Source organism: Morone saxatilis, unplaced genomic scaffold (assembly GCF_004916995.1).
Source record: "Morone saxatilis isolate NCDOM2014 unplaced genomic scaffold, NCSU_SB_2.0 Contig11, whole genome shotgun sequence".
NCBI classification, from domain to species: Eukaryota; Metazoa; Chordata; class Actinopteri; family Moronidae; genus Morone; species Morone saxatilis.
Window position 1 is genome coordinate 24,565,485 of NW_023339663.1, and position 12,674 is coordinate 24,578,158.

The 12,674-nt window shown below is 42.5% G+C and overlaps 1 protein-coding gene across 1 annotated transcript in view; it reads right to left on the reverse strand.

Moving 5' to 3' along the window:
- Window positions 1–11: 11 nt before the first annotated feature.
- The window catches only part of igf1rb (insulin-like growth factor 1b receptor), a 53,007-nt gene continuing 40,344 nt past the window's right edge, over window positions 12–12,674 (reverse strand). Inside the window, exon 21 of the mRNA XM_035651857.1 lies at window positions 12–4,580. Coding sequence (XP_035507750.1) covers window positions 4,547–4,580 — 34 coding nt within the window. The 3' untranslated portion in view covers window positions 12–4,546. The remainder of the gene's footprint in view (window positions 4,581–12,674) is intronic.

Here is a 12,674-nt window from a genome sequence, read left to right on the forward strand (position 1 = left end):
AAAATCTCCTAATCCAAACAGAGATGGCAGCCGGAAACGCCATACGTCTGTATGCAATGTGTACAAGTTACAGTAGTCTACATGCTACACTGTAGAGATGGCCATTATCTGTATCCGCCCAACCAACTAAACTATCTGTATTCATATCTGAACTGGCTTAAAGCAGAGGTGGGTGTGTGAGAGCTGAAGTGCGTGGGACGACCCGGGAGTTGTTCATTTAACCCTGAAATCCATATGGGTTGATCAGAAGTTGCTATATTTATTAGAACACTATCTAGAGAACAGCCTCAGAATTGACCTTCAGAATAATGTTTTGGATCACAAGAAAAACTATTTTAAGACTTTTTTTATATAGAAAAGTTGCTATATTTACAAGTATGGATACTGACAGATTTTACTCTGATAATACTGGTAAAAAGTACATTATCTGTACCAGACACTCGCTGCAGTAGAGTACTCGCTCAAACCTAGTACACTGTATTATTTTCAGAATAATGTGTTAATATTTTTTCTTGTGTTGTACAAAACAAGCAAGGAGCTATGTAATATAGTCCACTATAGTTCACTTGGGTAAACAGGTTAAACATCTTGTTCATCAAAGTGTTGTTCAAAGGGTCTTTGAGGATTCTGGAAATGCCTTCAGAACAGCAGTATGCATTGTTAAAAGACCCCCCACCCCCGAAAACAAAAAACAAAAACCCCATATGCACAGCGATGTCACTCGAATGGAACGGCGGTACACGAGAGGCACAAACTGAGGCTGGACTTCAGGCTGTAGGTTTGAGGAGCCTGAATGATTTGCAGATTACCTGCAAGATCAGAGGGAAACATTTACCAGCAAGAACCTGGTTTTCATCATTCACTGTGTTTCTGTGCCCCCTCCTCCTCCCCCTCCAGGATGGTTTGGTTTGTGGTTTGAATTTGACCATATTAAAACAGCCCTCAGTAAGGTTTAATTACAGCCGGACAACAGAGATGAGATGTTGTGTTTTTCTGTACATGTAAATAGATTGAAAAAAGAGTGAGGTAGATGGATGGTTGAAGGGATAACAAAACCTTCCTCCAAAACGGCAAAAGATCATCAAAAAAATCTGAAGGAAAAAAGGGGAATTTGTACAGTGATTTCACAAAAAAAGAATATAAATAACCAAGGAACATCTGGGCTGGGAATGAAAACTTTGAGGTGAATGAGCCTTTAATTATTCCACTATTCCATGATCGTCTTCATATTTTAGTGCGATGGGTTTCTCCCATGAACCTAAAGCAGTCTGTTTATGCTCAGTTAGTTCTCTATCAGTTTTAATAATATTATAATCATTTTAATGTGCTCTTCTCATCAATGTCTCTCAGTGCTGTAAGATAATTCCACTCCTTTCTCAAAACAATTTAACTTCAGCAATCGTCTACAAACACGTTAATATGTTGGAAAAAGATAAATAATGTGGATTGCTCCAGCAGCATACAGAAAACCACGCTAGATTCAAGAGAGGAGGATTAGCAGGAAGTGAAGTTATCCTACAGACAGGGGTTTTTTGCACTTGCCTTTAGAGATGTGAAGGCTCGCTGCTACATTTAAATAAATCGTTTTGCATTGACTTTGTACCTTTAAACCAGTGTTATTACACAGCACAAACATATGGAAAACTGGAACTGACAAGATTTAATAAAAGGTTATCAGAAAGGTCAAAAATAGAACTGTTGTCTAAATGATTAAAATGGAGAGTAAACAGAAACATGAAACATATCAATACTAAAATGTAATTCATTTCTCGCCACTATTCTTTTTCAATAGCTCCTTAGTTTTCCTAATTTCATTCACTCGTACAACTCACACAGTCAGGCTCACTTACCTGATCGAACTGATAGCTACCTGGCTGCAGCTAACTTTAATCAGAAAACTATGCTAACAACCTTAACTGGCTTCTTTGTCTTTAAGTGCATGTCTCTTGTCCAGAGTGGAAAAAAGTCCATCGAAGTAGGCAGCACAGTATATGGATGATTAACATTATGTGCACTAAGTGGGGTGCTTTTATGATAAAAGTCAGCTTCAGCTAGGTAGCTAGCTAAAACAAATGAACAAATCAGGGAAATTGGGAACAGACAAATAAATGTGACCAAATATGATTTATGTATGTACTCACTTATATTCTGACTTGTCTGATAACATTTTACTACATTTTGCCAGTTTTGGGGCTCCATTAAATAAGTTCAAGGATCCATCCATCCAAACCCCCTTCTGGTCTCAGAAACACTGCTCTTGTCCAATAATAACAGAAAATGAAATAGCAGAGTCAGAGGGACATAGAATCAGACACACACACACCAGACTGGATGTCTCAATGTATTAACAGCACAAAAAAAAAAGAGAGAGAGAAAAAGAAAAGGAACGTAGAAAAGGATTAAATTTTTCTCTTTGACCTGAGATTTAGTTGGGACTCAGCAGTGAAGCCTGACTCTGAGTATGAGTATATACCCTAGAGGACAGAGGTTGAGGCGTCCCGAGAGAACACAAGAGCATCGATGGTTACGGGTACCATCGCTGTCCTCTAGTCAGATGGGAGGGGAAGTTACCGGTGTTTCAAAACACAAGGCAAATTGTCGTACCTTTACGCGAACACAGAAACGAAACCAGCTCAGATACACTTTACACAATTACAAGCATTAAAAAATGGACTGTAGTGAAAACGTTCGTAGTTCATCTCTTTTTATATATATCTATATCTATATATATAGATATAGATATATGTATATATATATAGATATTAACTATATTACAACCACAAGAGAAATAAAGGAATAGCAGCTTCTTTCTGTACATGATGAATGTCTCCAACCGTATAAAAGTTAAAAAAGTGACACATAAAACTGGTTGCGTACATAAATGCTCTGCCCACGTAGAGATGTTGTAAATGTTGGAGACTAATGACTAGTCTAAAAAAATACCTGTTTGTATACAACAACGATGCCTCTGAACTCAGAGCAAACCCCAATTAAGAGACGTTATAGATATAGTGTTCATATTGGTTTTCCACTTTACGCTCTTCCCTCCGCAGTCCTTGCTTCAAGGTTGTTTTTTTTTGCTTCTTCATTGACTGGATTTGGCTTTTAAACCATAACAGAACAGCACTTTGTGAGAGGATGTGGCTCAATTTCAGATAAACTGATGTAACCAAAGTCCATGACTTCAATTTGTGTTGAGTACAGTAGCTGTGGATATCAAACAAAAATAGAAGAGTAGTGTAGGACTGTAGAGGGAAGTTAATATCCCCTTTGATCACAGATTTTAAGAACGGTGTGGTAGCAGATCAAAGTGCTTTTTTTGTTGCCTCCATTTTCAATCTGGTGTGTTTGGAGAATTACAGGGCAGGACTGCAGAAGAGAGAATTTGACAAAAAGTAAAATTTTGGCAACTAATTTGGCAGATTTGACCTTTCTCCCTCTGGTGCTTTGTTTCAGCGGATCGGCTGTTAACCCAGCATTACGCTGACAACCAGCCTGCAGAGCAATGAGACTACTGGACGTCCGATGGAGACCCTGACCTCTCTGAAGTGCTTTTTCATTAGATATGCTTAACAGTTTCACCATAATGCCCGCCCAAAAGCGACCAAAACGCCGGTCATTTATAAAGGCCTACACATTTTGTTTTCCCATTTGGAAATACATATAAAAAAGTAACAAACAACAATATATAAAATAAGTTCAGCCATAAAGAGAGAGGTCTCCCCAAAATTATTATTTTTTTCTTTCTTTTACCATTTTTTGGTCTTCCCACTCAGCAGCAAGGGCAGTGTCACATCTGACAGCCAGCTGGTAGAAACCAAAACTAGAATAATATGGAAAAAAGTGTGTGGAGGTACAGCAGAACATGGACTTGGTGACAGTCTCCACCTTCCTGTGAGTCTTTGCTCCTCACCGAGTAGCTACACCCAGAAGGTGGACATGGTTTTGCTGTAGGAGATAAAAAAACAAAAAAAAACAAAAAAAAAAAAAGAGGCCACACCCACTGAGACTTCTGCAGAGCAGCAGGTGGCAGGGTGTGAGGTCTGGTGGGTGTCTGTCCAATCAGCAGGCAGAGGACTGCGGGAGAGGCATGGCCCGTTCATTTTTGCGTCCGCCGTTCATGTGTGCATACGGCGGCAGTTCGTCCAGAGATGGCAGCACTGAGCCCGATCCGAGCCCTGACCCTGCTGCAAGGCCCGCCCCCGACAGCCCGTTGGCTGCCTGCTGGCCAGAGGGCTGCTTGTCCGTGACAGCGGTGGATGTACAGGGAGATGAGGGGGAGCTGGGGGCTAGCGACGGGGCGGGTGGAGCCTCTGAGCTTGGGGAGGGTCTGTTGGGAGACTGGGGTTTGCTGTGGCTGTGTGGGAAGAGGGCGGTTCCAGAGGAATGTCGTCATGTTGTCCATCTTGTCGCAGGTGCAGCGGCGGAGCCTCGCCGGGCGGCTTGTTATCCGCGCTGTAGAAGAAACTGGCCTCTCCTGAAAATGGCCTCCAGCTCCATCCTTTATGCTGTGATGATCTCCACAAAGGCTGGACGCATCCTAGGATTATACTGGCCAACACATTCGCATCAGCTCGAACCTACACACACACACACACACACACACACACACACACACACAACACACAACACACCACCACACACACAACACACACACCACACACACACGGGTTAGCTCAGTCTGCATCAACAACATGTCCTCCGTGTAGTAATGATCTACCCAGAGGAACTGCACCTTCCTACTGACCAAGCCAATATTTACTTTTGCCAAATGTTTGCTTTTCTGTTGCTAAAACGGCTGTAAGTAACCCCCCCCCCACTTCTTGTTTATGAAGCACAGAAGCTGATGCGGTTTTTCTAGATTAAACCTGGAACTGAACAAGCTGACACCACCAAAGAATGGCAACCTTTATGTTACATCAAATGTACAAACGCTTTCTCTGACAGAAATTCTATCTCATTTTGCAGATAAGTTATTGGCTCTTTGGTTTCCACAGCACTTCTGCAGCTACAAAGCTTACAGTACTTGAACCAAAAAACCCCCCCCCCCCCCCCAAAAAAAAAAAAAAAAAATGCTGTGCCACAACATTTCACCCTGTAATTCAAAGTTTTAACTTTCAGTGCATTGTATGTATGTGCAGATTAACTAAATGATTCTTGGTTCACGCTATTGGATCACTAAATAAAGTACATTTTTATTTTTGGAGTACCAGCGACCCAGCAGGTAAGTAAATCCTGTCTGATCCCAACTATAGCTACGTTGTCAAATATAACATGCAAGTGGTATCAAATATTCTTAATCTGACTCTTGGCATTAAAGAAATAAGCATATTTCCCAAATGTCAAAGTATTGCTTACAAGCTGAGTTGCTTACGCAGGAAAGCCCGTGATCAGAATTAATGTGTCCATCTCAAATCTAATGCAAAGAATACCACATAATGCCATATGACGCTTAAAACAATCATTAACAAGTGTCTTTAGACATATACGTTAATGGACAACACATGTATTCACACTGCTGTTAGAGAATGCCTATGCCTTCACATCTTGTTTCTCACCTCCATGACTTCAACATCTGAATGCTTCCTTCAACGTTTGTGGTCTGGTGGCCCAAATTGTCTGCCACGCCACAATCTTTTAATGTGGGATTTTATCACTCGGGGCTGTTTCATATTAACGAACAAATTAATGGAATGGAGCAGCAGTGGACAAACAGGCGGGGCGTGAGAGCAATCAAAACTGGGGCAAAGCATTACTCTTCACCTGTTTGTGTGAGTAAACATGCTCCACTTGTGGGATTTAACTAGGAAAGTAGGGGAAAGTATTGCAGACCAGGAAGTTTGAAGTGTAGATTAGAAATGTGTGAAATCTGCTGTGTTGTGTTGGTGTCTTACAGCATGTCAGGACAGTTCTGTGTTTTCTCCCAGCAGCCCTCCCCATGACGAACGCGGAGCACCAACTGCTCATTAACAGACCTTTTGGGTGGGCTGTTCTGCCAGAGTTGCAATCTCCCATAATACAACCCCGAACGACCTAACACATGGGGAAGAGAAGGAGGGGGTTAAGTTAGTATGTCTTCCAGTATCACGACCAGACTCCAAACATATTTTTGAAGCAGTAAACACAGAAAATGAAGCCACCATTGTGTGTTTGTTTGTTTGTGTGCACCTGCTTACCAGACATCGAGGTGGTGGTGAAGACTCCGTCTTTCAGAGACTCGGGTGAAGCATCCAGCGGACCGGGGAGCAAACCCTTACCACCTTTGCGGTAGTAATCGGTCTCATAGGATGTCTCTGGTCAGCCAAAGTCTAACACACACAACATAGGGTAACACACAGGGAGGAGGAGATGCATTGACAATGTCTATAAAAGACCCAAAGCCATTTTGATGAATGGTTTTAACCTGTTTTAAAAAGTTAGGTGTAAATGTCCTCAGACTTCTTGTTTTATTGTAGCTTGTTTGTGTTGTATGGGTCCACATATTCCACAGGAGGGGGCGATCTTTACTGAGAATATAGGCCTAGTCATATTATTATAGTAACCATAATCCCCTAACAGATCACTCACTACTGGTGTTACAGACATTTAAAAATGCATTGTGACCATAAATTGTCTCAATGAAAATAAATCTGAGACAGATGTCTTCAGCTCGGGATCTGCCTGATGAAAAACACAGTGACAGAGCTTCTGCCCCTCAGTGGTTCCCTTTACTTGGAGTAAGGTTCCCTGATGACTTGGTCATCCATGATTTTATAAATTCCATGGTAATGAAGCACCATCTCCCACCTTCTGCTCCATAGATCTGACAGTTCTTTACCTCCCTATCTTTACAGTGAAGCCTCAGCCACCCATTGCAGTTCCTGGCTGCAGACTTCTGTGGACAAACTTATTGGCGTGAGTGTAAAGCCATGCCGTCGGCGATCTGACGGCCAATCTGAAGCATCTTCTTCCAGAGGAGGGAGCGACAGGCTCCGACCATGTGCCTGGAGACAGAGAGACAACAGATGGGGAGAGAGTAGTCCACAGAAAAAGAACAAGGTCTTACAGCTGAGCCAAAGGTTACCATAGTGATTGATTAGTTATTGTGCCATGTGGATCAGTTCAACGCAAAAGTAATGGAAGGTAAAATACAACCTTTAGTTTAACTTACTCCCAAGTATATAAGTTTAAATGATAATCCTGATATTAATGCCACTAATTTACAGCCTAACTGGAAATAAGTCTCAATCTGCAGGTTCAAGCTTTAAGAACTTGTTTCTTGGGCAACAGCTGGAAGGTAAATTTAAGTCCGCAGAAAAAGTACAAACTTGTGTCAATTACTAAATCATCAACAATCAAAATCAAGCAGTTATCCAGTATCCATGTCCACAGAAAGGGACCTGGTGGGAAGGAGTCGTGCAGGTAATTAGGTCCAGACGGTACCTCTTTCGGTCGGAGAAGAGCGTAAGTACTCTCAGGTCTTCCCCGAGTCATTAGCTCCCATGATGAACAGGGTGGTTGGCCCTGATAAAACCACTCCCCCAGGAGACGAACCTGCAACCAAACACAGCGATGCCAACCCATCACCATGACACAAGAACTGACTGAAACTGTACAATGTAGAACACACACTGTGCTGTATGATCTTAATGTGTGTGTGGTGTGTGTGTGGTGTGGTGTGTGTGCGTAGTGTACATAAGCCAACGTGTGGTGACAGTTGAAAACTCCCTTCATGACAGAGGGCTTCATTGAGAAAACTCTATTCTGCTCCCTCATGCTGGCCGACGCTCGTTGACGGTCTTAATGGCGGACGCGGGTCTCGGTTCATCTTTGACCACGCCCTTTGCCAAGCCCTCGTACACCATGCCAAAGGACCCCTGCCCGAGCTCACCGCACTCAGGGAGATCTTCTCCCGTGCCACCTCCCACTCATCTGTAATACACTGCACAGAAAAAGAAAGGTGTTAAAAAAGACCCTGCCATAGATGTTTTCAGTTATTCTGACAACAATAAAAAATGTGCACGTACATTTCTCACCATACCATTTCACTCACTTTCTGCAGCGCTGAAGTACTATGGATTGACGGAGGCGTACAGGATTCCATTTCCCAAGCCGTCGCTGTTCCTGACCGAAACCAAAACAAAAGTGTTTAACAGGCACACTTGCACATACCGCACATAACCCGCACACACACACACACCACATACTTGGGAGTGCATGGTGTATAATCATACAATTTCACAGTTTTTGAGCATCCAAAGACCATTGGCAAAATGCCTGTATTTCCTTAACATTCATTGTCAAAAATTTTTAAGTATTTAAAATCACACAGAAATAATGATTTTTCTGACAATCTTAAGTTTCTTTCAAAGATAAAAAATATTTTGAACAACAGATACTAAATATTATGAAGGTACAAAACCCCCCCACAAACACATAGAGAATGCCAATGACAAAATAGAATTCTAAACTTCATTTGTCACCTAGTTTTACAGACTATGAATTGGTAAAAAGCAATTTTGCTTTGGTCGGTTTGTTGGTTCCATGGTTTGTCCATTAATAACACAAGATCCTAATGTGAGCACACTGACCATTAGCAACTAGTTGAAAACATTTATCTAGTGGAGAGAGAGAATACTCTGCTCATCATCATGAAGTGCCACGAGAGTATGTCCTGTAATTCTCAATCTAATCTTCATATATTTTTCCCAAGGAAGCATACACAACATTAAGTACAGAGGTCTTTATTGATGAAAAAAGTAATAACTGAGACTAGTTTGTATAACAGCTAAACAGAAACACACCACCTTTTCCTGTTGAGGACCACCAGCATCGCGACTAAAAGGCAGAATGAAGAGGATATGGGCGATGGGAACAAAGATCATAGCGTAGAGGACGTTTTCATATCTGTCGGGTAAAACACTTTGGTTACCTTTAATTATTACAGTGAGACATTATTTCTGCCTGTGACAAAAATAGGTGTAGAGATTACAGTGGAAAGTAGTGATGGACTTTGATTATGCATGTGTGAGATGAGTGTGTGTGTTCTTACGTTCAGCCACATAGAAATCCAGAAGTGGGTTGTCCAGGAGCCGTTGCCCAGCCAGTGATGTGGCTCTGACTCTGACCGATTATTTCCTTGGACTGAGGTTGGACAGACGAACGCCTTGCTGGTCTGATACCAACTGATGCAGACACACAATTCGTGCTTCTCGGTCTGAGACACACACACACGTACACAAAACACACACAAGAAAGAAAAGAAAAAAGCTTCATCATAGACCTGAATTTTAACATTTTTTAAATTCAAAAACTGAATTTAAGACCTGCTGTTTCTCATCTTCACTGTGCAAACAAACAGACAGGATTTTCAGAATCAGCCTCGGCCTTGCTCATGATTATAAATAAAGGGGTCACTATGTCGATGTTACTTACTATAATCAGTTGACCTGGATTTAATTTAGATCTTATAACCTAACAAATCCGAGGAGCAACAGACCTAATTCAGTCAATGAAGCCAAAGTATGCAATGTATAGTTTGCATATAGGATAAGGTATAACTAAATGACAGAGGGGGCCAACAACCAGCATTTCCAGATGTGGAGCAGCACTAATAATATAACTTCTGAATAAACATTTTGAGTTCATTGTCTTGCTTCTTAGTTCTTGTGAAACCATGGCTGCTCCTCAGTGAGCTGCAGGTAGATGAACAGATGTTGTCTCCTCAGAAGCCAGTTTAAACTTGATCTCCATACATAAGGATGAAGTCCGTTGGGGGTGATGTGGTCCCGGCCAGTGCAGAAACCATCCAGTCCCTCATGCAACTCCAGAGGTCACTGGGCCGGGATGTCGTCAGCCATTTTCTGCGAACCGCAGGAGAAATAGGTTACCATGGCGAACACCATAGGTCTGAATATAGGCCTCATGCATCCAGAGTATTTTTTAACAACTTCTGCTTCAACAATGTACGCCAGCTACCCATTAGAGTTCCGGTCGAAATATGCTATAATATTGGTAATGAGATCACTTCTCTCTAACCTGGCAGGCTTTGGTTCGGAGAAGACGAACTCTGCGGCGCTGCAGCAGTTGGACCTGTCGATTGAGGCGTGAATGTCGATGAGGTAAAACTGTGAAAGGTTGCAGGCCAGAGATCTGCAGCTCCCGCTCCGTCACTGCTGCTCCAAAAACTCAAACTCTCTGTCTGCCCGGCTCCAACATCCGCGGTGCTGCTGTTACCAGCGGCTTGGAGAGCGGGACGTGGCTGTGTTGGTGTGCAGACGGTTGCGGCGCTGAGTGAGTGGAGTTGGCTACCCCAAAGAGCTCTGCGGCGAACGATCTGATGGCCTGATGGGTGAGAGGAAGAGGGTGGTAAGAGTGGAGATAAAAAAGGGAGGTAAGGAGGGATGGATGGAAGGAGAAAGTTTGCCAGGGAGAAGTTTTAAGAGTAGGGAACATCTAGAAAAATCTACCAAGTCAATTTATTTTCCCTCCAAATTGCTAGGGGGACCATCTGGAAGAAACTGGCAAAAAGTAAAATGAAAAAGTAACATTAACAAAGAGATTCCTGCCAGATGAGCAAGGGCTTTGTTTACAGAAGTTGATGAAGCACAACATTATGACTGTACAAGGAGGTATTGTTTTAGGTTCCATGTTGATCCCAAATATTCCTCGTTCAATCCTTAGTTTATAACTGACTTGGATTGTTTCCATTGCCATTTGGCTTAACAAGCAGCTGGATGAAACTTGGTGGGGCAGATTCTAAATAAATTACCAAAAACAGCTCGGTGGATTTTGTAGGTACTGACTTTTACAAGCAGTTATATGCATATGTGATATAACAAAACCCAAGCTGTATTCCAATGTCATGGACATTTGGTTAAAATGGGAGAAGGAGTTAGTTTTTTTATCCCCAGTAGAAAAGAGTCGTAACCAGGTTTTGTTTAATCTAATGCCAAATGTGTATAAGTTACACCTTTTCAAGAGCTTTACCAATTTTACTTTGTAATTAGATTTCTCTTTCTGCGTAAGTGTGTGTGTGTGTGTGTGTGTGTGTTTGGAATAAGAAAATGTGATCCAGATGTTGAAGAGCAAAGCAGCAGACAGACAAACCTAGAATCAAGCAGACCAATGAGGTAAAATCTGTCTGTGTTCATACATTCATATTTGAGTTTTTGAAGTCATCATTATTGGGTTTAAACAAAAATATTAGTTTAGTCAGTCCACGCCTGTGCCATGCAGCAACGCAATGAAGATGAGTCGCCTACTTTGGTGTAAAATAGAGTTGTGCAGGAAGTTTTCAAAGACTTTTCGGTACGGAGGCGTCCCAGGCTCCGCCTCCAGGTCCTTCCGACTGATTTGGGGCAGGGGCAACAGGGGCCTTTGTCTGCCCCGTCCAGGGTCTGGCTTAGTGGTTTGGTGTCCTCTTCCTGGGTCCTCCCACCAACCTATTGGCAAGCATCCTTATGGGGATCTTGAGCTCTGGATGAGGAAGCAGAGATGCGTTGTATGACACGTGTACTCTAATTTAACAACTAGCGATAAGGTGAAATGTATACGGTGTGTGTGTGTGTGTGTGTTGTGTGCGTATACCTTTAGAGCAGTAGTTGTTGCTGATAGAGCTCTTCTGTCCTTCAGCTTGTTGGCCATCCTGAACCAGGTAGAAGTAAGTCTTGGTTTCCATTTGGTGAGACAGGGGGGTTGACCAAACGCACCACCAGCTGTGTAGATGAGTTAGAGTACGCTCTCGACATCCTGAGGCATGGAGGGTGCTGAAAGAGACAAGAACTAATTTATGCTGATCTCAGTGTCACCCTGTGGCTGTTTGACACAGCACAACTGATTTTTAAGAACTTGTAAGGATAGGGCCTTTCTCCCTTCAGGCTGGGATGCACAGTCCTGCCAGTGCCAGATGTTGACCTCTGACATCAGAGCACTGCTATGACTTTAACAGTGCAGCTGGGATTTATTTAAAGCGGCCTGCCATTTCATATAATTATATTAAAGCTTTTGTAAATCAGTTTTTTGCTCATCTTCTTCGAGTTGCAGCTGTGTTTTTACTAAAAACAGTCTTCCTCCATCCTCCTTACACCCATGTTTGGATCACCATCCAGAAACGCTATCACACTCAATCATGAAAACAATCCCATCTGATAATGAAGCCGGCAACATTTTGGTTGCTCGTAACCTTGATGAACTTATTAAATTATATCTATCCTGAAGGGGCTGGTTGCGGATGTAGACCACCTTGCTCTTCGCACTATAAGGCATAAATGTTTATCATCCACCATCAAGTATGATTGCCTTAACGAATACAGCGTACTTGCGTCCAGGGCTTTAGGCTGGACAGCAGGACTCCTGGGTCTGAGTCCTTGTCTGGGCCTCAGCTCCACATTCCACCATATTCCAGCCTGTTGGATGCACAGCCATCCTGCCCCTCGAACTTCTGTGATGTTTTGGTATGGCCGAAAGGGAGACGGTTCGAAGTCAGAGGCTAGTGCATAAAAAACACATACTTACAAAAATACAAAAAAACAGGGGCTTTTAAACAAAGTTGATTGGATAGGGCTGAAGGGAATTTAAGTTCCAGCTCTGCCACTCCTACATATCAGTAGAACTCAGCCTTGGGCAGGAAGCAGCCTAACCGTGAACGATTCCTGAAAAACTTAGCCCTCCTTGGTAATAGACGATTAAGCTGA